Source organism: Tiliqua scincoides, chromosome 3, assembly GCF_035046505.1.
Source record: "Tiliqua scincoides isolate rTilSci1 chromosome 3, rTilSci1.hap2, whole genome shotgun sequence".
NCBI classification, from domain to species: Eukaryota; Metazoa; Chordata; class Lepidosauria; order Squamata; family Scincidae; genus Tiliqua; species Tiliqua scincoides.
The window spans coordinates 157,204,580-157,230,096 of NC_089823.1; the positions used below are offsets into that span (position 1 = coordinate 157,204,580).

General features: G+C 41.2%; 1 protein-coding gene across 5 annotated transcripts in view; it reads left to right on the top strand.

Annotated features, from left to right (window-relative positions):
• PCDH15 (protocadherin related 15) overlaps positions 1-25,517 on the top strand; it is a 455,608-nt gene that overhangs the window by 54,079 nt on the left and 376,012 nt on the right. For all 5 annotated transcript variants that reach the window (XM_066618750.1, XM_066618749.1, XM_066618751.1 and 2 more), the window contains exon 2: positions 17,538-17,656. In XM_066618750.1, coding sequence (XP_066474847.1) covers positions 17,566-17,656 — 91 coding nt within the window. In that variant the 5' untranslated portion in view covers positions 17,538-17,565. The remainder of the gene's footprint in view (positions 1-17,537; positions 17,657-25,517) is intronic.

Here is a 25,517-nt window from a genome sequence, read left to right on the forward strand (position 1 = left end):
TGAACAGAACCCTTCACCAAAAATATAGTAAATGCTTCACACTAAGTGGTTCATTAATCATTCATTTAGCTTTCAATTACATGATTGATGTCTTATTTTTGTGGATTTTTTTTTTATCCTATTGCATGGATTTAAAAATAAACAGTGTTGAAAATATTAAATGAGTTTATGTGAAATACTTATAATTGCATTCACTATATAGAGTTATACTGGAAGCAAAAGTATGTGATGTTACTCTGCATGAAATACATCTAATCTGGTTCAAAATTTGTTCCCAAATCATTTTTAAAAGTTTGTGCCTGAACTGGAGACAGTATTTAAAAAAATACTGATGAATCTGAGTTGAAACTAAACCTAAGTGTTTTTACAGTGTAATCCTATCTTGTGCTGGAACAGGCAGGCCAGGAAGCCTGTGCTGCATCCGGCTCAAGATTGGGGCCAGAAGTGGCTAAGCCAGAGGCAAGGGGAATCTCTTCCCCTTACACCCGGGTAAGCCACCACAGCCCCAATCGGTCTCCTTGGATTTGTGCCACCTCAGGAGGTGGCACAAGTCCAAGGAGAACGGAGCAGCTTCAAGCCGCTCTGGGCTGCGCAGGGGACGGGGTTGGGATCCGGCATAACTGCTGGATCCCAGCCCCACCTCCTGCTCCCTCACTGCCCCTGTTACACCCTCCGCTCACCCCGAATGTCTTCCTCCCTTCTCCTCCCAGCCCTCCTCAGACCCTTGTGTTGGCTGAGCCCGGCCAATGCAACCTTCCTTCCCTGTGTCTGCGCAGAGGCTGGATAAAGCCTACATGGGCTGGCATGTGTCCCAGCGCTGGCCTGTGTCCTAGCGCTAGCCCAGCCAACTCCTGAGGAGGGGCAAACGTGCTTTACAGCATTTGCAACCCTCCTGGGCTTGTGCATGGGACTTGCACCAGCCTAACAGTTAGTTAGGATTGCACCCAACTCTGCTTTAAACAGTACCATAATTGTTTGGAAAATCTGATGAGGTCTGTGGCAAGCAAAATACCTTAAATAGAACATATCCTAAGGTATTTTAGTTGCTTACAGAAGTTCAGGATAGTCATTTCATTCCACGGTTTTGCCCTATTTTATTAATAATATAGAAAGACTTATGTTACCCTCCATGTGCTGTCTAAATGATAGTCACTATATAGTCAGTGAGTTAGTCAACATATGTTTTACCCAGCACCCCCCAATAAAGACACAGGCAAGGGTATATGGTACAAAGGGCCACTTTATTAACTATTTAAATATACTTCAGATTGCAACAGGGCCTAACAAATAAGTCATGCGGGTTCTACATGGGGGAAACGGAGCTGCCCGTCTACTTCCCCCTATAGTGATTTGGGCAACCACACCACACTCCGGGCAGCGTCAGTACAAGCCTGCCACCCCCTTCATTGTCACCCCGAAGGGGCAGGGTGGCAGGCTAGCTCAGGCCACCCGAGCGAACCTGCAATGCGCCTTTACCACCAGGCCGAGGTTCATCCAGCCTGCGTCACCCAGCCGGGAATGCCAGCATGACCAAGCGTGGAGTCCACGCAGCCCTTGCCACCCTGCGGTGTACACCAATATGACCTTACCTACCCAAAACCCGCACGACACCTGCCTAAAGTGACCAAGAAGTCCTATGGGAAACCCCCATTCCGCCCCTAACTCCACAGTCCGGGGTAGGCAAAAAAACACCAACCGATGTGCCAGTTAGGCTGATGGCAAAAATTCCTACCCGGCCCCAGAAGGCGACCAGCTAGTCTCGGACTGCCAAAGTGTGGGCGGGTGGGTGACCGCTGCCTGGTCCCGACTGCGCAGGCTTCTCTGAGCAGCCTGCATGTGGCCCCAGACCAATTAGCCCCCAGTCAATTGGCTGCAAGGTTGGCCCTTCCTGCGTCTCGTGAGGAGGCAGGGTAAACGCCGGTGGTGTGCTAATACATGTGCCACCGGAATTCTTTGTTCCAAATAGTTCATTTACCCCATATTCTAATTTATGAATTAAAGTTCATTAATTAGAGTTCATAGTTCTATTTACTCCCCTGTGTTTAGTAAGAGGAACAGTAATTATTTTCTTTGCTTACCATTGTTTCAGACATGTTTAATATACATACACACATTTGCAGACATGCATAACCACACTCTATATGTATGGAAGAGAGTTTATGCATGCAGATATATTTATCATCAATGTTTAATAAAGCAACTTATATGTAACAGGCTAGACTACATTAGGTCTCTCAAAATAAAATATGTTTATGTGCTTTACAAGAAGCTGTATATCTTATAGGAATCTCTATTGGACTGGTGTGAACTATTGTATAATAAGCATTTGGAATACTAAGTATGTATTAAAATCTGCATGAAAAATTGTTATTCTATATGCAAAGTATTAAAGTGGAACAGACCCGTTTCTGTTCCACATGTAGTTTTATTGTTGCTGTTTAATTTATTTAAATCAAAGGGAATAGCATACTTTTTGAGAGCTTCTCACCACATTTCATCTCATCTCATCACAGAAAAGGTATGTGCTGCTCTTGGAAAAGCAGTCTCAGTTGGTAGTCTGGCCAAACAGCAGCTATTGATGGCAGTTGTTGCAATCATAGGCCTTGACAATTTGTTTTACTAAGCTTTTGCCTTGGGGAAAGGGCAAGGTAGTAACTTTTTTGTTATGTCCGTTCCTTTGCCTGAGGCTGATGTTCGAACACAGAAGGAAACAGCTTGATATATTAACTCTAAAATGTATTTATTTTTGGTGGGCTTACTGTTATCAGCTAGAGATGATTCACACATTACTTTCTGAACAGGGAAAATTTGGGAGAAAAAAGGAAGTCCAAGACAAAACTGTACTGGGCAAGGGAAGAACCTTAATCTTAGCATATTGTGGGTGACCCACAAGACTGATCTGCTCCCCCAAATTTTTTTTGTCTGATCTGAAAAATCAGATTTTTCAGAAAAAAAATCAGAATTTTTTTTTTTAATCTGGTCCCCCTGCTAATGTTTTCATCAAAATGTGGTTCTAAAAAAAAGAAAGATGGAATGAAGAAGCAATGATTCTGTGTATGTCACCACTAAACTGCCACTTGAAGGATCTGTGAGAAAGTGTGCCAGTGCATGCACAGTCAAACACATTCACATACACTGCTACTAGCAGTGCCTTTTAAAACACATGTAACATGCACACATGGGGGACAAACAGTCATGTGTAGGGATTGTGGGTAGTGGCCAAAGACACAGCTACATACAGGAACTCCCCTATTTACAAACATATTAGGTTCCAGGAGTCTGTTTCTAAGGGCGCAATCCTAACCAACTTTCCAGCACTGGCATAGCTGTGCCAGTGGGGCATGTGCTGCATCCTGCAGTTGGGGGGCGGTCATGGAGGCCTCCTCAAGGTAAGGCAATGTTTGTTCCCTTACCTCGAAGTTGCATTGCCCTTACCTCGGTGCTGGAAAGTTGGTTAGGATTGTGGCCTTAGTCATTTTATTGGTTAAGTATAGTAATCTCTGTTGCTGTAGGTGTCAACTTCACTCAGGACGCTGTCAGTTTCACCTGGTTGTCAGATTCATACAGAAGCTGTCAGTTTTGTCTGTTTCACTCCAGATGTTTTGAGAGTCACTCAGAATCTGCCAGTGTTGTCAGATTCACTCAGAACATTGTCAGATTCATTGTGGAGCCCTTGGGAATGCTCCTGAGCGGCTTCCATACTCAGCCGGATCAGCTGCAAACTGGAAATTAAGGAGGGGAGCTGTATACTGTGGTGGAGGGGGCAACCAGCAGGCCCAAGAAAGGTGAGTAAAAATCTTATTTACCTCTCCATAGACTGCCTGATCTCCTTGGACCCACGCCAACTATTTAGCTGGCATAAGTCTAAGGAGAGTCAGGGGGTGTGTTGGGCTGGGAAAAGAGGGATAGGCTTCAATCCTAACCACACTTTCCTGAGAGTAAGCCCCATTGAACAAAATTACTTACTTCTGAGTAGACCTGGTTAGGACTGTGCCCTTAATGTGTGCCGCTGTCACTGAGATCTTACCTCCAAACTGCTTCTGGATCAGCCTGGTCCCTGAACCATCCCGATGCCACAATGTCTGCTCCCACCAGGGAATCTACAACCCATTGCTGGTTGTGTGGGGCTTCCCAGATGCTGTGCTGCTGCTAGCAAGCCGCAGAATGGTGGCAAGGCCAGGGTGATGGTGCTTTTCCCCAATGTACTGATGGATCACAAGATACATTAGTGTATCTCATACATAGGTCTTTAGTCTTACTCTGCAGGTGTTTGAGAGTCTCATACACAGCTGAGAGCAATGGAAATGGCTGATGGTAGATTCATTTCTATTTTTCAGCTGTGCCTGACTTTCTGGGAGCTGGCTGAATGTGTATTAAATTGCAGGGCATCAGTACTACCTGAAGCCGTAGAAGCAAATCATAACTTCTTTGTGGGAGAAGCAAAACTTAGTGGCATCAGTAATGTACGGCTCCATCAAACTACTAGCTTTCTGCCCCGCAGCAAGTGAGGTAATGAAGCACTAATAATATTGTAATGTTTCATTGAAGAGCCGCACAACTGTGGATTGAATGGAATTCCTCCTCCACTACTTTTACACATTCATAAAGTGAAATCATATTTTTGTTATTAAATTAAACCAGGTCATTAAGTCTCTAATTAACGTATAAATTGCACATCATTTTCTTGCCCACATTTATTGATTTTTCTATGAAATAACTAGGCTCCAGTGATCACACCGGGTACTACCAAAGTAACAGATGTTTAATTTTACTGATTTTTTGTTTTAAGTAGCCTTCTGTACTGAGGTTGTAAAATGTAGTGGCCTAAGAGCAATTGACCAGAAATTGAAATTTCAAACAGAATCCATTAGTAGCAGCTAAGGATTCTGTTGAAAACTGTTGCAGCTATGAAAACTGCATTTCAGCAGCTCTAGTGTAGTTTTCTCTTTATGTGCCATATGTCTTGCTTCGCAAATGTGATTCTATTTAAAAATGCGATTACAGTGTGAACCTTCGTGGTTGTGTGTGTCTTTCTGTCTGTCACATCAGCACACCGAAAGATCTAGATCAGGGGTAAAAAAAAATGCAGCTCAAGACCATGAGATGCTTTCCTAAGATGTACTTTTCACACCTCACTACTTTTTCTTCTATAAACCTGAGAGTTGCAGCTTTCAGCTATATCACTGTACAATAATTCCAAATAGTCATGAAAAATGGATATTTTTTTTTTTATAAAAGACATGCAACATAGGCTACAGTTCTATCCACACTTTCCTGGGTGTAAGCCCCATTGACTATACTGAAACTTACTTCTGAGTAGACATACATAGGATTGGCTCTAAAATATACAAGTGAGCATCAGTCTTGATAAGTAAATATTTTGAATATACCACACAGTACTTAATGAATGACTCTCTTCTGCCATAGTTAATTGCCAACAAGCTATTGATTCTTCTTTAGGCATTTCAGGCAATGTTTCCAAAGAAGGTCTGTCCTGCTTCCCGTTAAGTCACCCTCTAATGAGCAGGCTGGTTACTTGCATGTTTGGTTCTTCAGCAAGAATATTTAAGCAAGAAATACTCATGCTGCAAGCACTACTATGGTAATATAAAGGTACCTTAATGAGCGCACAGAAGGTGCAGGGGATTGCCCCAGATCCATGGATCAACAGATAAGTGAATCTGCAGATACCAAATCTGCAAATATGGGGGCCCACCTGTATAAGCTATGGTGTGTTATGGATAAACTCTGTTATGATATTGCATCTTGAGTCATTTAAACTGCCTGTTTGTACCAGCTGTGCTGATGATTGCAGGACCAATGCATTGTTCGCTCAAGAACAAGTGGGACTTGTAGGGGTGAAATGAGAACATCTGAACACTCCATTCTGTGGGCACAAGTGCAACAATATAATATTGCACACTTTTGTATGATTTTGAATGCATTTGTGCCCTTAAAATAGGCTAGTAGCCTGGGGAAGGACAGTCTAGAATTCTCATTTGATTGATTGATTGATTGAAGTTATACAAAATTGACCCATTTCAGCTCTCAAAGGTGATTCATGGCTATTAGGATAACACTTTATCCTAATAAAGTCATGGATATTAGGATAATAGAACTCACTTTAGTTTTTCCACCAAAGCAGGTCTTTTACATCTGAATGTTTGGAAGTACCTTAAGGGTAGATTGAAAGAAACTGTGGTACTCCCATGTGGATTGCTAATATTATGAAGGTATATCCTGTTTGCTTAAAGCATTAGGCATGTGATGGTTGATAATTCTTCTTGTGATAACCTTTTTGTCATGTGCCAGTAGTAACTGACAGCAGTCTTGCCAGATAATATACTTACAGCCATGCTAATGGTTCCTGTGAATCAATTTATTGACCCAGGATTGTGGTATATATTAGTGACTGAGGCAGCTGAGAGCGGAATACCTCCCTGATGGGAGCTGAAAGTGTATCTGATCCTGTCTAACAAGGAAACAAATTGGGTGCAAAATGAATATAAAGATGTGTTACATGATACTTTGGAGTGCTGCCTTTCTTTTTTGGCACTCACAGGTGTTATACATGTTTATTTCCATCATAATACATGAGGCAGCAACTCAGATCTCAGTAGCTTATGTGATCTCCAGATTTTATTTTAGAGCATAAAAGCTCAAGAAAGCTTCTGCGTTACATATGAGATGAAAATGACTTCTTACCTCCCTGGTATTGTTTATTGTTAATGCAGTGTAAAAATTCAAAGAAAACACATTTTAAAGGAAATCATATTCTAGATTTTGTGTTGGCATCACTGGTACAAGATACTATGTTTTAGACATTAAGTGAATTGTGAAAACTCCCGAGCTTATTGGGTATGTTGTCCAAGCAGTCATAAAGCTCTGTGACTAGTAAAAGTTATAATGTATTCAACAAAGTAGTTCAGGATTGCAGCTCGCTTTTCAGAGTTAGTGTGTGTGATTCCTATGCTATAGTGAGTTTACAAACATTTGTTAAGACCATGCATAACTTTTTTAATGTTCTCATTTTAGTTTTGCAATCTCAGTAGATAAATGCAGATGAGCAAGAACACTCTGTAGTGTGGCCTATTTTAGCAAATCAGAAAAGGGGGCATTCTTGACCATCTTGTATAGTTCTTATCAAGAAAAAGCAAATAATTTGCTTATGTCCTATCATGCCTGCTGGCAAAAGATATATCATATCCTTGTTTGTCCCTCCCCCCCCCCTCTTAAAATAGACGAAACCTGATGTGGCACTAGCACAATGGCAACAGGAAATTAGAGACTCCTCTAATCTGCTTTATGCACCTTAAATTTCCCTTTTCATTCATCATAAACATTTAGGGTGCTTGTTGTGGGCATACCAACACCTTGTTTTCTTTGTGTTTACAGTGTACAGTAATAACTAGGAGTTTATACACAGACAGACAGAGACATTTTTGGAACTTTAAGTGTAACAATGTGCTGATTCCCCCCCCCCCCCATAACCTTGTTAAGTAGATATTAGAACAAGGGAAAATATGCTTAACTGTTTGAACTTGCCACCTATGTCTTTATCTACTAAAAAAATAAACAACTTTTTAAAAGAATATAATACAACAAGTTCTTGAGTATTTATTCAATAAAATAAAAAGGTCAATTATTCAGTGCAGTCATACTGCACACTAGAGTCTTCACTGACTCTATACTGACTCTGGAAAAGCCGGGAGCTCAAATGCTGATATATCCATACATGATATAAAATTCGTTACAGGTTTGTTCAAACAAAGCCTAGGAGAAATACTCTGGACTTCTACCCTTACTGGTGAAAAAATAGATTAACAGAAGGCACCCTCATAGAAATAACACACCCTAGACATGGAATACAGATTTCTTAAAGAGACAGGGAAATAAACACTAAACTGTGCTGCCGATCTGTCTTCATACAGGGAGAGGAGAGAAGAAAATAGCTAGAGAAGGACTTTGCAGTCAGTTATTCCTCTCCTTATCTATTGTGGCAGTTTCTTTAGAGCTCACAGTAAGTCATAAGAACATAAGAACAGCCGCACTGGATCAGGTCATAGGCCCATCTAGTCCAGCTTCCTGTATCTCACAGCAGCCCACCAGATGCCCCAGGGAGCACACCAGAGAACAAGAGACCTCATCCTGGTGCCCTCCCTTGCATCTGGCATTCTCACATAGCCCATTTCTAAAATCAGGAGGTTGCACATACACATCATGGCTTTTAACCTGTAATGGATTTTTCCTTCAGAAACTTGTCCAATCCCCTTTTAAAGGCATCCAGGCCAGATACCATCACCACATCCTGTGGCAAGGAGTTCCACAGACCAACCACACGCTGAGTAAAGAAATATTTTCTTTTGTCTGTTCTAACTCTCCCAACACTCAATTTTAGTGGATGTCCCCTGGTTCTGGTGTTATGTGAGAGTGTAAAGAACATCTCTCTATCCACTCTGTCCATCCCCTGCATAATTTTGTATGTCTCAATCATGTCCCCCCTCAGGCGTCTCTTTTCTAGGCTGAAGAGGCCCAAACGCCATAGCCTTTCCTCATAAGGAAGGTGCCCCAGCCCAGTAATAATCTTAGTCGCTCTCTTTTGCACCTTTTCCATTTCCATTATGTCTTTTTTGAGATGCGGCGACCAGAACTGGACACAATACTCCAGGTGTGGCCTTACCATCTATTTGTACAACAGCATTATAATATTAGCTGTTTTGTTCTCAATACCTTTTCTAATGACCCCAATCATAGAACTGGCCTTCTTCACTGCTGCCACACATTGGGTCGACACTTTCATCGACTTGTCCGCCACCACCCCAAGATCTCTCTCCTGATCTGTCACAGACAGCTCAGAACCCATCATTCTATATCTAAAGTTTTGATTTTTTGCCCCAATGTGCAGGACTTTACACTTACTGACATTGAAGCGCATCTGCCATTTTGCTGCCCATTCTGCCAGTCTGGAGAGTTCCTTCTGGAGCTCCTCACAATCACTTCTGGTCTTCACCACTCGGAAAAGTCATGAACTACAAGGCTAGGTAGATGAGATTCTGCAAGCTCCCAGTTAAGAAAAAGAGACCAAAAGAGAGAAGATTAATAGAGAGTGTGGCAGGTGACTCCAGCAGGTGCTAAACAGCAGTCTGTCTGGTTTTTGGGAAGGGAAAGTGGAGAAACAGAGGTGGGGTGCTTTGCCAGGAGGAGTTTCAGGAAGGTTTTGTTGGACAGCTCAGTGGATGTTGAACCAAGGCCTCAGAGGGAGAGGCCTGGGTGAGGAAGACAAAGAAGCAATGCAGAAGGAAAGGTAAATGAGCTAGTCACCTGTCCTGGGTGCCTGCAGGAGGATCATTTTCCCCCTCTTTGAAACAGCAGACTCACTCCATAAACAACACTTCTCTTTTTAGTAGCAGAGCTGATGGGAGTAACAGCTTTTATTTTGCAAGTTTTAGATCATTAATGGCCTTGTTATGTTTGTATTCCATTCTTTCTGTAAAAAGAGCCAAGCAGTGTTGTAACCTCACAGAAATCGAATGAAGTAGATTAAGCTCTTTAAGGCCATTTTACATTTTCTCTTTGTACCTTATGTTATCATGTGCACAGCTATTGTTTTCTGAAGTGCACACTGTTAAATATAAGGTGCTATCACTATGAGTCTGCATACTGCCATTTTTGGACAACTACCTCATTGTCATGGTGGTTGTGAAGCTCTGACCTTGCCTTGCAAGACATGAATGTTGAAGTCCTCAGAACTAATAGTTCATCAGTCCAGAACTAGATCCATGCTATCTAAACCATTGCATGCTTGCTTATTTGCAGACTAATCCTATGGTGGCCAATTACACTAATCTGATAGCAAGTGACTTGCAAATGACAGTACAGAAGCAGGGAAGCCCCACACCAGAGCAGGCAGGTTATCAGCAGGGGTGGTTCAGGGAGGTTTGGGGGTGGTTTGGGGGCAGGGATTAAGGCAGGAGAGGGAAGTTCTTGGAAGCAGTGGTGCAAGCTGAGATTCTGTTCCCCTTTTCCTGGCCTGAGATGCCCTCTGACTCTCGTTGGACTTACACCAGCTAAATAGTAGAAATGGGTCCAAGGAGAGCAATTGGAGGCCAGGTAACTACAGGGATGTAAGTAAAAAATATTTTTACTCATCTCTGCAAGGCTGTCTGGACATTGCCCACCATAGCATGTCGTATGTGCTCAGTTAGTGGCACTGTGTGGTATGGACTGGTGCAGGATAGGATTGCGCTTCCCTTTATTTATTGTAATTGTTTCCTTCTTTTATTATGACCTCAGGACAGTGTACACATCTCCCCCCCCCCCCAACAGTGTAAAGCAGCCAAATGTAAAAGTCTTCCTACAGGCTTTAAAACCACATTCCTCAAGATTAGTGTTTCCTAGCATTTTGCCCTTAGCTATGAATGGCATCATTAAAGGATTAGAATACTATTAACACCACATTTAAAGAACCTCAGATATATTGTTGGCTGGGGCAGAAGGACAAGTCAGCTGTAGCTGAGCAGGCCTTGAACACAAGGCATCAGATCAACTTTGCCCAGGCACAGGTACCGGTTAAAGAACAGCACTACCAGACACATATTGTCAGAAGATATAGAGATCCAGAAATATCATAAGAATATGAACTGTGAGGAACAGACTCACATCCTCAGTCATGCTTGGACCCCTGTGCTCAAAAACCCTCCATCTTCTCCATCATGTGTTATCCATCTTCAGTGGTGATCAGGGAGGAACAGTTGATGCCTTTAAGAAGAATGGAGCTGGACCGCAAGGAGATGGAACAGGTGGTTCATTATTTAACTGGGGGCATGAGGAAAGCAATCAGGGAACTGATTAGCTGGGAAACCTCTGGTTATAAATACCCTCCTTTTTCCCTCAGCATGGGGGGGGGGTTTTCTAGGAGTTATTTGAATTACCCAGGCTTGGGAAATTACTGGGGAAATTTCTGTTTCAGGCTTTACTATCTGCACTTGGTTGGAGCTTATATATCTTTGCTCCTGGTAGTCTCAGTATTTTAGGTAGCATTCTAGTCCTTGACAGTGCTGTTCATAGCTAACGATGAAATGTTAGGCATAACTAGAGGAGTGTGGTCTTAAAGCCCACAGGAAGACTCTTATGGTGACAATTCTGTCCACAAAAGCTTAGGTTCTAATGTGAAGGAGATTTGGCTGAAAGATGGTGCCTATTGCATCACAATGATGTGTGATCTGCAAGACTGAACAAGGTTTCCTCTATCAGTCACTGCCTTTCAAGGAAGTTTATCTTTTTCAGATTTCATTGATTGCAGTCTGTATTTGAATAAGAGATTCTCTTCTTTCCCTCTGCTGTTAGGAGGACTAATTGACATAAACTGGTTACAAAAGTTTTCTTTCAGATACTGCAAAAGTTGATAACCTTTATAAGGTTTTATGTTTACAGGCAATGATTCATTATCACCTGCAAAGATTATGCTTGATGTAATTACTACTTCCAACCCTCTGGCAAAAATAACGGTATCAATTTAGTTGCCTCTAAGACAGTTCCCCTTCTCTGCATGTCATGGAAATGATATTGTTTTCTGTCTCTAGGGAGACATTTCCAATTTTCTCTCTTTGGAAGAACCCCTTGTGTTATAGTCTTGTGTGTGCAAATCAGGTACTACCCCCAGGGACAAGTGATTGTCATTGCAATCATTTATCTATGTCTTGTAAGCAAAACTTTCTCACTGTCTAACCAAAAAAGTAATGGTACTGAGAAATAAAGTCACCCTTCATCCACCCACACACACACAAAGCCATACATTTCTGTATGTTGAGCATTTCTAATTCAGTACAGTAATTTTGATACTTTGTTATCTAATGTATTAATTTGTACTTTTTTCTCAGCTTCCTTGGGTTGGGAGAGAATGAGATAAACATTTAGATGGGTTTTCATAGCCTACATGATAATGTTGCTCTTTTCTGAAAGCTTAGCCTGCTATGTGTTTAGCAATTTCTGAAAAGCATAGGTGCTAAGATATTGGTAGTGGCTCCTTTAAGGACCTGGAGGCTAAGGCAGTATTTGCAATGAAAATGCTCATGCCCTTAAGGCATCCCTTACTACAAAGATGGATGGGGAAGTTTAGGAAGTCTGCCATAAAGAGAATTGCAGAATGTTGTGGTTGGGAATCTCCTCTGGAAAGAGAGCTGCAGGAGAGCAAAAGCAAAAAAGACAAAAGATTGCCCTGAAGTACCAAGGTGGGTGGAAACTTCATCATCTTAATACAGGATGTGTTCCAAAAAGAGGGTGACAGTGTGTTCCCTGTGGAGAAGTGAAACTACACTACATGAAACCTGAAATACTGCCCTGGAGGAAGATATACATCACTGCCTTTGGATGACTTGTGCCTGCAAGGCAGCTTTTCCCCAGCGCTCTTGCCCCAGACCTTTCTTCTCTATCATTTCCCATTATCCTTTGATAATAAAACTCCTTGATTCTCAGTAGCCTTTCCTTTAAGGATGTTGATGTCCCTTTGCCTTTTGTATGAATGTGACCCAAAGTCTTATTTAGTACTGATGAAGCTTCAGTTTAACGTACACACTACTAACCTCTTCATGTTCACCACGGAGAAACAGAATGAAGTTTTATACCTTACTGATGGTGTGACCACTGCCACTGTGAACTGAAAGAATGGCCAAGAAAATGTAGCCTTCTTTTCTTCTGCACAATGAACAATTACAATTGTCAGCTTGGACAATTAATATGATATCGAGTATTTTTGATTTCCCTTGCAATGGAAAAAATTGTACTGAGGTTTATTGTATTGTAGGGCTTTTCTAAAAATGCTGCTCCCTCTGCATGAATATTGGGGGGGGGGGGCTTCTCTTGCTCCGGTCCACCCTTTGCACAAGTGGGTTGAATGCATGGCAGCAATTGGGGGAGAGAAGGAAAGCAAGAAGACCCTTACAAGACTCTTTGCTGATGCCAAGCACCATTCTGTGCTATGCAAAGAGACCCCACCCACCTGCAGAATCTGACATCTCACTGGTCGCCAGTTGGGGGACGATGACAAATTTTTCTTCCACTCCTGATTAGCCTGTGCAGTGCAGTTTTTTGCCTACTATAGACTACGCATAGTGTGGCTAGGGAAGCCATGCCTGGCAGATCAATGCAGCCCAAGGAGGAGAAAGAGGCGAATGGTATCTGCCCTTAGGAAAGGAAGTGTTCTGAGGGAGCAACCAGAATGAGTCTCCAGATTGATTTCCAGTACAGGGATACAGCCTGGTAAGCCCTTGGTCTCTCTCGCCTTAGAGGCTGCCTGGTTCAAAGCTAATGGGACTACAGTAGTTCAGCTTCCTTGACCTCACAGGGGTTGCCTGTGAGTAATCTGGGAAAGCCACAAGTTGATCCTGGGTGTGGAGCCAGTGTGGCTATGCCAGAAGAGGGTTCATGCAGGTAAATGTCTCCTCCAAGTTAGGAGCCTGCACTTGAGGACTTGCTGTATCTACAAATTGCAGTCAAACAGTTCTACCATTGCATTACAGTCCTATGCCCTTTTCACTATTTTCTCTCACAGACTCCTCCCAATCACTTTTTTCCATTTAATTTTGTAAGCATTCATTTGAACCCGTAACATTTTGCACCCTGTAATTGAATGCTGGGCCACCAAGCATCAGGCGTTGAAGGACAAATTTTGTCCTTGCTGCAACAAGTATTCCCAGATGTAGCATTTTTGTCCAAGAAGTGATGGTAATCAGTCATGTTATGTGGGATGGGATGGCAACAACACTTCAGAGGGCCCCTGGATACCTCAACCATTAAGAATCTTGTCTTAGTAGCTTTCCCATGGGTTCTGCAAGTGTAATATAATTTTGACTTTTATATCAGTGGATAGCTTCAGGTTTTTATTAATCATTGAACAACCTTTCATACTGAAGAAATTTATAAAAAAAATAAAATTAGACAACCAAAGTGACTCAAAGTCATGTTTCCATTCACTACATTGTATGAAAAAAGAAAACATAATTTTTCGTGAAGAGTTCACCAGACACATTTTGATTACATTTTGTATTGCAATATTATATAAGTAAATTCCAATCAGAAATGCGACTTCATATACTTTTCTCTGAATCTGACTTTTTAAAGTTTAACTATAGTTAATTTATTTTATGCATTTATGAGCTTGTGTGTGTGTGTAAACCATATCATTTCAATGCCCTAAAGTTTTTTCCCCCCTCAAAAAACTCATAATTACTTTTACTAAATGTTGTTCAGACTTTTCCCCTCAAGTTTCACTTCTGAAGCCTCCAGCGGTTCTTCCTTTCATCTTTATACCATTCCAAAGTGTAATCTGATACAAAAGTTCATAGGTTTCTATTTCTGCATTGTAATTTCACCTTCTGCTTTCAATAGTTTTTTGTTAGATCACTTCTAGACTGGTTTCTTGAAGCGCCAGTTAGTTTTCCACTTGCAGTGCTATGTGGAATCATGATGTTCTTTTCCCGTGGCAGTAAATATTGCATGTTTTGGGAATGAAGTTGATTGACTCTTCCGGTTCCTCTGGTGGTTCATGGAAAAATAATGCATCTCAAAGCGGGGGGGGGGGGATATGGAATAAAGTTTAGAGCTAATCACAATGACCATTTTAATGAATGGCAGCAGTGATGAGTTTTCCTCAGGGAAACTATGGGTAGGCAACGGATGAATGTGGTGTGGGGAGAGAGAAAGAGAGCAGTTCGTCCCCCTTTCTTACAATACTAGAACAGGATCACCAAATGAAACTGGTTTGCTGTATATTTAGGATGGTCAAAAGGAGGACACACAACATAATTGATATGTGGATTTTGTTACCACACGATTATGTGATGTCACTAGCTTGGAGGCTCAAAGCACATTTACATTCAGGGAGAATAAGTCTATCAATGGGTACTAGTTATGTCTATGCACTCCTTCTGGTTTCAGTGGCAGTATGCCTCTGAATACCAGTTGCAGGGGAGCAATCCCAATAGAGAGGAATGCCTTTATCTCCTGCTTGTGGGCTTCTCTGAGATCACAGGATGCTAAATTAGATTGGCCTTTGGCCTAATCCAGCAGGGGTTTTCTTCTGCTTATTTATTTTTAATAACCTTCTCCTTTAAAGAGCGAGTCATAGTGCCAGATGAAGCACTCCATTTTAGCTTGCCCTTAGACCAGGGGTGCCCAAACCCTGGCCCTGGGATCACTTGCAGCCCTTGAGGACTCCCAATCTGGTCCTCAGGGAGCCCCCAGTCTCCAATGAACCTTTGGCCCTCTGGAGACTTGCTGGAGCCAGCACTGGTCTGATGCAACTACTCTCAGCGTGACAGCCAACTGTTCAATCTCTCATGTGAGCTTGGTATGAGGGTTCCCTCCACTGCTTGCTGTTTCACATCTGTGATGCAGCAGCGGCAGCAAAGGAAAGGCTGACCTTGCTTTGTGCAAGGCCTTTTATAGGCCTTGAGCTATTGCAAGACTGTCATTCATTCATATAAGTTCCATCTCCCATATATTCGTTTACGTAAATTTATTCATATTTGAAATGTAAATTCTTTTTTTTTTCTTGGCCCCTTATACAGTGTCAGTGAGATGATGTGGCCATCCTGCCAAAAGTTTGGGCACCCCTGCCTTAGATCAAAGAATGTTGCATATTCCTTCCTTCTGAGACATCACTTGGAGAATTTTGCATTATAGTCATCTATATGTGCAGTATTTAAAAATAGGCATTTTAAAGACTTTCAAATTAAATCTCAGTTTATTTCTGTCTCTTTATGCACTCTTTCACATGCTTTACAGCGTGGAGCTATGTGTGTTTGAAAAAAATGACTCATGCATGATTACAGAATATATGTATCTGCAGTTCATGCATAAGATTCAGCTATTGTTTCAATAGAATGAGTTATCAGGATATAGGCTTCTAACCCAATTTTTGTCAACCTTTATTCATTTTATTTTGTTTCTTGTTCTGCATCCATCTTTTAAAAAATAACTCTAGCTTTTACTTCAAATATATCATGTTTATTGGCTTGCCTGGCAAACTGTCATATATCTATTTGCTTAATTTGCTGGAAACATCTAGGCAATTGACGTTACTCTTATTTGTCCCCCTCTACCCCTGTTACCACATAAATAATAAATTGAGAAATCAAGAGCAATACCTCAAATTTTAAAAGATGTGCATGCCTGTTGCTGCTTTTCTTGGAAATATTGTCTTATTCCCATTAAAAGAGATCCTATTTTCTCTTGACGGCAGTGAGTATAAACAGACTATGAAAGATCCAAAAAGGAGCTTTCACGTCTTGGCATGATACTATTGTTTGTGATGTAAATAAGTGCCAAAAATGACACTGTGCAAATGCACAGATAAGAAAATTTGACTTCTGGAAGTAAAACGATAGCAGTGACTTCAATGATTCCCGATTGAAGTCAGAACTGATTGTTTTGATGCTGAAGTCTGTGGGTTGCATGCAGGAAGGGAGAACCTGTTCACTTCAGAAATGAAAGAAAACATTGCTTATGTGACTGTAATAAAAAAAGTATATCATGCAGTAGTGACAATGACTAAGGGCCCAATCCTGTCTAGTTTTCCAGTGCCAGTGCAGCTGTGCCAATGGGGTGTGCGCTGCGATGATGGGACAGTGACAGAGTCCTTCTGAAGATAAGGGAATGTTTGTTCCCTTACCTTGGGACTGCATTGTGGCTGCACCGATGGTGGAAAACTGGATAGGATTGAACCTTAAAACTACAAACCTACAGGGAGTTGGGGGCAGGGAGGATAGGACTGGGCCGTTAGATAGTTAATATATCAGTATACCTATATATGTTTACCATGGTTTATTGTCGTCTGTGGCTTAATCCCTTGTCCTTTTATTCACTTTCTGTTATTTCCATTTGTTCTATTGTTGATTTTTTTTTCCTTCTTGCTGAATAGAATCTTGTCAGTGCAATCTGGTCTTTTCTCCTGTTTCTTCTCCTCCTTTACCTTCTCAAATGTAAGGGGTAGTCTAAAGCTACATATTTATGGATAGTGAACTGACTCTGCTTTTGCTTCGTAACAATAATAATAAACTTCATCCTTAGCATTTCCGTATTTGTATAGAGTTTGTATTGTTCATACAGTGTAATTCACCTCAGGAATCCTTCCAACCTTGTAAAGCTACTGTGGCTATATTATTATTCCAGTATCATGGGCAAGGGTTCATGACTGAGAAATCAGTGAGTTCAAGACTGTGAGGAGATTTGAATGGGAAGCTTACCATCTTTCAACTCCTGCTAGTGGTGTAGCCCCTGATTGACACCGGTTCTCAAGACACATCCTATATTTCCATCTTTCAGTTCTCTATTCAATACCAGGACAGGGCAGGTCACAACAGAATTACTGTAATTTCTGTACAAAAAAAATGGTTTAACAGAAGGCCTGCAGATAATGGACTGGTGGACTTGCAGAACAAACCATTAACCATGTAATGCTTCTATGTTTTCAGTTTACTGTTCATGCTGGTTAAAGGGGAAAAAAACCTTGTTTTTCTCTGTCTCTCATTTTCTTCTAGATCTGCCTTGATTGAAGTGTGACATAAAATGTTACAGAAGCTTTGCTTTTCAAAATGGTTAGCAATAGGGATTGCAGTTTCTGTTGCCTTCATGGATTGTTTGGCCCAGAACGATGATGGTAAGTCTTTTTTTAATGCACATTACATAATTTTCCAAATCCACCCAAACTCACACAAGAAGAGAGAAAACAAATTATCAGAAGGAGCATGAATTCACAAGAGCATTTTTCCCACTTGCTATGATGTTTCCTATCATTTTGCTTTAGGGAAAGCAGTGTGAAGAAGATGCGCACTGTTCTTCTGTGATGATTCTTTACAACCCACAAGCCAGAAATACAGTGTTTGGAAATTACGGAGCAATTGCAAAGCCCATAGATTTCTCATGATTCCACAGATTCTGTTAATCATTTGGGAAGGTCACAGGAACAGACTGTTGTCTCTTGTGCATGATATGTTCCAGTGTCCTCCAAAAGACAAACAAATCAGGATGACATGTTTTTGGGCACCCTGTAAAAACTAGCATGGTGAACGTCTATGTCATTGACTACATCTATATTCCTAGTGTGAATTTTCTTATGGGTAAATGGAGAAGCAACTTCTTTTTAGTTGCATTTGGGTGATTTTGGAAGTCCTGGTCAAACTGCAAAACTGAGAATCATGCATGTTCCCTTGCGTGGATGTTTTGTTGCTTAAGGTTTTGCCAAGGCAGGGTTTGCAGTTTTGGATATGCCCAGGCTATCCAGGTATATGTACAAAGATAGGAAGGTGACACCAAAAGATAGATCACAATGACAAAATGAAAAGAATAAAATAAGACAATGCAGGGAACCATGTACACAGGAGTCATGGTGTTTTTTGAGCCAAAGCTGTTCTTCAGGAAATGAATTTTTTATCCAAAAGTGGAACTACTCTTGGGCATGTGCATTCTTTTTAGTGAAATCATCGTTTTCAATTTACAGCTCAAAAGATCAAGCATTACTGTGCATCTTGTACTATGAACCGTGCATGCTTTATAAATTAAAAAAAAAAAATGCTTAATAGAAAAGAATGGATTACTACCATAGAAAATTCAACCAGTGTTGGCACCAGGTTGCTGGGGGCCCTGGGGCAACTCACTACCCTGGACCCCCTGGCATCACTGTTTATAAGTGGTTATATTGGGTGCCATAAAATATGTTATATTGGGTGCCGCAACTGCCACTTGTGTTAAGATCCATTATGCCTGATGGACACACTGATGGCTATGGGCCCTTGGCCAGGGTCTGACCTGACTGACCTCTAGCTCATTCTGATCTCTCTTTTATGTATGATAATTCATCCAGTATCTCATGTGTACATTCTCTTTATTTGCATGCCCAGCGTGCAAATCTGATTTTAAAAAAACCTTCACTTTAAAAGTTTAAACATATCTTTAAATGAATATTGGTTTGCACTATTTTGGATTTTGTTGCTCTTCGTATCCAGATATCTTGCTTAGTTAACCCCCAGGTGTGTGTGTGTGTGTGTGTGTCTGATGTAGGGCAATGGTAAGTCCAAATGGTCATTATAACCCCAAATGTGCCCAGGCCATCTGTTGTATCTTATGTATTTGCCTGAGGTTTGGGTCATGATGGTACTAGATTGACTACATCAGTATTTGTTCAATATCAGGCTTGGTATGGGCAATTATTGGTGAATATTTTTCTAGATGCAACCAAGAGCCAATCATTGCTTGAAAGGCTTCGATAGCAACATCTTTGGTATTTCAGATTTCTGTGTTGCTTTTTGTCATAGGATTTAGGATAACTTATGTCATGGGTTACATTCATCCTTTAAAGGTCATGGAGTCTTGCTTTCAATTACATTGTGGAAGACCAGATGCAGATGAATCAATGCATTTTTACCTGAGCTGCTCATGAATAAATGGAAATGGTAGAAAATTAATTTCAAAAAAAGCATTCACGGTTCAAATGGGTGCATTTAGAGGCTGAATGTTGGATAATATTAATGGCCATTTAGTTTGATTTGCTAACTTGCAGAATGCAAATGTTATCAATCTCTAATTAATGGTCCAGAATGTCAAGCAATATAGAATATTTGTATGTACTGTTTGTGTGAGAAAAGGGATTCTGAGCACATTTATTGACACTTAGAATGCATCATGTGTGTGCATACACATGAACTCATATACCAGCAGACAGTTTTAGTTTACCCAGGCACTCCCCAAGAAGGACATGAGACAGAAGCTTGGGATGATTGTAATTTACAATCCTTTCTGGCCCCAGCAACAGCTATGAGAAGCCCCAACTGATTCAACAGCCAATCAGTTTGCTTCAATTTTCCCGCCTCTGCCCCAAGCCTATCCATGGAGGCTGGGCAAACGGCACTGGGGCTTTAAGTGCCCCAGTGCTATTCTATATTAATTCTGTATTCACTGAGCAGCACAGGGCAAGAACTATCAGCTTAATGGTTGCTGCTAGTTTTGCTTACATCTCCAGAGTACAGCTGCAAACCTTTAGGTCAAATTGAACTCAATAGGACTCATTTCTCTGCAGACATGCAATGGACTGGGCTACAAGTCTGCTTTAGGAAGCTCATCTTCAGCCAGCAGTGATCTGAAGTCTTCAAAAGCCTGCTATTCATTTTTCAATAATTTCCTCTCCCTTTACTCCCTCTTCTGAGCTCTAGCTTGCATGTTAGCAGTTTTGAAGCAAATCCTGAAATGGCACCAAACAAGTAGCCGGTTCCCCCTTCCTAGCTTCCCACCTTGTAAGATCCCTATAAGCAGCTTCTGTTCTACTTAATTTTACTCCTAAAGTCGAGCGATAAACCTGCCAGAAGTTTGCTGCTGTGAGGATCTACTTGCTTGGAAGGGATATCGCCTGCTGTTCTGCATTGTATATGTTTGCTATTGAAGTCTGCATTTTTATTTTAGCATGGCAGAGGGGTGCTGCTATAGATTAATTTGTATCATATACAATGGTGTTTTGAAAAGTTAACAACAAAGAGCTATTCATGCTGTGCATCAAAAGATTGATGCTACTTTCCAAAACATGTTTGTGTAAGTCTACATTTATATTTGAAGTCCTTCCTTAAAAGCAGCGAGTGCCATCTGTTTCATCTGAGCCCTGAAAAGCACTGCAACTGCTGAACTAATTCTCATCTATACGGTGTCATTAGCAGGATCATAATTTTGATAGTTTCACATAAGTTTTTCATAGTCCTTGGAACTTAAATTTCATGATGTATTACTTGAGTTGTTCTGATGTCACATTTCTCCTTAACGCTTAGCTGCCCGGCTTAAAACTGCCAAGGTCATCCTTGTGATAAGAGCAGCTAATTCAAAGTATGACACATGTACAGACCCACTGTGACATATCAAGGGATAGAGGACTGGCAGGCAGGCCAGAAGTCAAGGATCTTTTATGGGAGAACAAAACAAAAGCCCATCATATTGGTATATAAATTGATACTCACAGAGTATCAAAACTGTTAAGGTACAATATCTGCAAATAACAAAGCAGTGAATATGATACACATACAGTGGCATAGCTAGAGGGGGTGCAAAGCACTAAATTTTGTGGGGAGCCTCCCCCCAGCTGCATCTCTCTCCCCTTCAAAGCCAGGCGAACGCCTTCGTTTGCTCCTCCATTGCTTGGAATGGCTCCGAAGGGAAGGGGCCCCTTGCACACTGCGAAGAGGCTCCCTGCAAAACTTAGCACTTTACACCGCTTCTATCTACTCCACTGGTCTACTCAGATCTCTCAATTGTAGTGGTCCCCACTTCGGCGGTTCCATTTCCATGTATTGTATTCATTATGCTGAAGACGACACCCCCCAGTTGCGTAGCTAATGGTCGTGTAGCCCAGTGCCAAATTCACAATGTTGCTCCGGAAGTGATGTCACAACAGGAAGTGACATCACGCCTGGGCTTTTAAAAAAGTGAAAATTGGATGGAACACACCTACTCCCCCAGCAGCTCGGCACCCACTTGCTCTGCTGCCTTCCCTTAGTCAGTGGCATAGCTAAGTCATCTATCTGCTGCCTGGGGTCAGAGAAGATTTGTAGCCCACCCCCCACCCCAAGACAATCAAATTTCATTAAGTAAATAAATAAAAAGTATGCCCGTTATCGGTCAGAGACACTGTGCAGGGGTGAAGAGGGATGATTATTCTCTCCTTGCTGAATATAAGAGGGCACCACTTGAAAAAAGTGCCTTTTTACCCAGTTAGCAGGGATAATTGTATTATGATACATGGAAATGAGAGCTGACTCAATAAGCTAACACCTTATTGGTTTCATGCTGTATCATGATAACATCATTGCAACATGTCAATAACATAAACACATATTATTGCCTCTTAGAACAATCAGTTTTATAGGTCAGTTTTGAGTTTAAAAAAACCTCTTTTTGTTCTATAAGGCAGTTGTGTTTTCATTTTATGGTTAATTGGCCATAACTTTTGATAGAATACAGATATTTCAATGCAGTTTGTTTAATTGCATTTGGCATAAAATTACCTTTCCAATGATGTATAACATGATGGTATTATTCATACGTACCAAGATTTTCACAATTTTGGTCACTAGTGTCAAGCTCAGCTTGTTGCCCCCTAAAGCTTGATGCCTGGTGCAACTGCTGCCCCCTGCACCTCCTTAGCTATGCCACTGTACACATACACCCCAAACAACCTAAGTTCTAGAAAAGTCTCAAAATGGAATATTTTATGTCTTTTACTGAAAACATATTGCATGAAAACTACATATACTAGTTTTGTACAGACATCAAGCCACAGAGCTTAACCAAACCAAGGGGGTTGGGAGCACCCTTGCATATTTGAGCATAAATTTCACATTAGGAGCCAGAGAATTTTCATTGGTAACCAAAATTTAAGATTGAAAAATGGACACTTGTAGCATTGAGGGAAAATTTACCTTTATGAACAGGGAGCATTATAATTCACCTCATTTTGAGTATTATAAATTCACCTACAGAAGTCACAGTCAACAAGACGTCTGTGCTAGGACAATGCAAGCTGCATTTCCTAACCTAATATATGCTTAAAAACACTTGATTCATGTGTTGTTGTTTATATGGTAACTAATTATTTCTGGCGAGTTCCAAGCAGCTATCCTTTTTCTCAGCCTGTGGGCAGGTTGACATCTGTTACAAGATATAATATCTCAGTTTATTGTCTGTCCAGCAATTGGAAGAGCCTTTTGTGGCCTGCTATGTTTGCAATTGAATTTACATGTGGGCAAAAATTATTTTACTCTTAGAAGTCCTTGTCTAACAGCATTTAGCCACAGAAACTAATATTCCAATCTGTGACAAGTGTAATTGCCCAGGTATCCCCCCACAAACATGCATGACACAAAAGACTAGGTTGAAACAGGGCCATGATTTATTCCATTACAAGGCTGTGCAGCGATTGGTGCAATGCAACGGGTCCTGACTATACTTCACTCCCCTTTAGTGCGGGCACCGAACTAGGAGGAGACAGTTCCTATCTGAGCCCTCCTTTGGGTGAACCACCTTGACTCAGAACCTGAGCTTGCCCAAGGCTCCCCCAGGTTCTTCATCACCAACCCCTGGAAATGGGGTCCAGCCAGCTGAATTGTTCTGCCCACCCTGAGCCGGGGAACCACGAAGGTGAGCATCCCAATTCCATTCCGTGGTCAAGCCATGCTGCCCCCGTTCCGGGTAGCCTTGGGGCTTAGCACTGGCCTTAACCCGGCCTGTTGCTTGCCTGAATTTCTCCTATTTCTCCCTATTTCTCCTCCGCACTACCCTGCCACACTGGGGGGGGGGGCTAGCCTAGCGCTTAGCATCCCCCTGCCCCATCTAAGAGCCCTCGCAGGACCCATTGTAAGTCCAACAGAAAGATATGGTTCCCGACCATATGGAACAAAGAGGCTGGGAAAGCATGGACTCCAGCCTTTAAACTACGCCCCAGCTTGCCCCCTCCCCCGACCAATAGCTGCTCAGCACGTCATGCAGGCAGGGAACCGGACAAGTTTCCCTCCACCTGCATTAACAGCTGGAGGGCTTTTCTTGTAGCTGTGTTAGTGTATAAACTCTATCATGGAAACTCTATCATTTCTCCCTAAATTAATATAAAATTAAACCATTCAAGCCCTTCAGTTAAATAATTTTAGTTTCTGAGATCCATATCAATTCCATATCAGATCCATATCAGTTGAGAATAATTTCATGGTTCAGAAAATCGGGAAGCTGGCAAGTCAAATGGGTTTGTTGGGGATGGTGCTGACATACATCTATGTTAAAATGACAGTGATGCAGATTTTAACATTCACATCAATGAAAGGTACCCTAGGACTAAACAAAAGTAGGTATATAAATAGATGGTACACACATAAACGTACACCTTTGTAGCATCATCAGTTGATTCCAAGGGAGTGTTCATATAACATTTAACAAGAACTGAACTGGCTCCATTGTGGTAATTTGAAGAGGTCAGAGAATAACAATAAGAATAATAATACAGGTATTTATATACCGCCTTTCTTGGTCGTCAGATTTCTCCTCAGACTTTAGGCAGGCTGTTGTAAATCCCCGTAGGGATTTTTACAATTGAAGAAAGGTTCTATCTTTCAAGAACAGAGATTGGCAGCTGAAGTTTCTGCCAGTCATGGGATGACTTGGAGATCATTTGAGCACCATCATTTGAAGAATTTCAAAAGCTTGTGGTTCATTGTGGTCATGCTGGTCATGCACAATCCAGTCAGTTGGAAGGAGTTTTGGGTTCCAATCTTAACCCCTGCTAATTGGGTAAGAGGCACATTTTCAAGTGGGTGCTCCTTTTTATAGTAGGGGGAGAGTAACTGGCCCACCTCACCCCAGCAGTGTCTGTTCTAGTGGCTGTCTGCTGGTATTCCTTGGCATCTTTTTAGATTGTGAGCCCTTTTGGGACAGGGAGCCATTTAGATATTTGATTTTTCTCTGTAAACCGCTTTGTGAACTTTTAGTTGAAAAGCGGTATATAAATACTGTTAATAATAATAATAATAATAACAACAACAACAACAGATGAAATAGTGAAATTCTGTATAATGGGGCATGCAAGCTGTTTTCTTGGATGTAGTCTCACATAGGACAAATGGAACCTCAAACCTAGGGGGAATTCTTAGGGGATAAAAAACAAGGAGCCCTTCTTATATATGTATAGAATACCTTGCAGGATTTTTTTTTTTTTTAAGGAGGAGTGTGCTCACACTTGAAAATAACTTGTTTTAATGTATACTGGATGAATTATTTTCATAATAAAAAAGGACACTTTCACACATGACATTAATATTGCCGTTAAGCCCCTCTCATGCTGATTGTTCCCATGTGTCAATATTGCAAACACAAGATTAAAAGTGGAAGAGAATCATTTTCAAAACAATTATACATTCTAGACAATGTCTATAATGGATGTCTGGTGCCTATGTTTGGTTTCATTTAATTTTATAATATCTTACAACAATATTTTGCATATTAGATCTTTTATGGCTGTGGAAGATTTGACACAGTGGGATCCAGATAATAATCTTTATTGTATCATTGGTCAGTGAAGTAGCAGGATTTTGAGTGTCACAGAATTCTGTTATTTGTAAATCAAAACTTGCTGGATCCTACACAGCTGGTATCATAAATGCTCTCAGCTGAGCTATTTGGGATCCCAGCTGCCTTTCACTGGGACCATACAGCAGCAACCCTCTCTAATAACTTCAGTCTTATAAGACTACAGTCTTCTAATGATTGTACCAACATAGGAATTAAACAAATGGCCAGATCTGTCATTCAGTTTATTGTTTACACAATATTGTTATGAATGAGTTAAGGCACTGAAGATCTAGGGAGAAAGACAAAATTATATATTTGCTGGAGGCTTAAAATCAGGGTAAGCTCCATATGAACCAACAGATGGTCGAGGTTTATATGTGCAGCACATCCTATTGCCGTATGTTGCTCTGGTTTAATTGTTGGTATTTAGG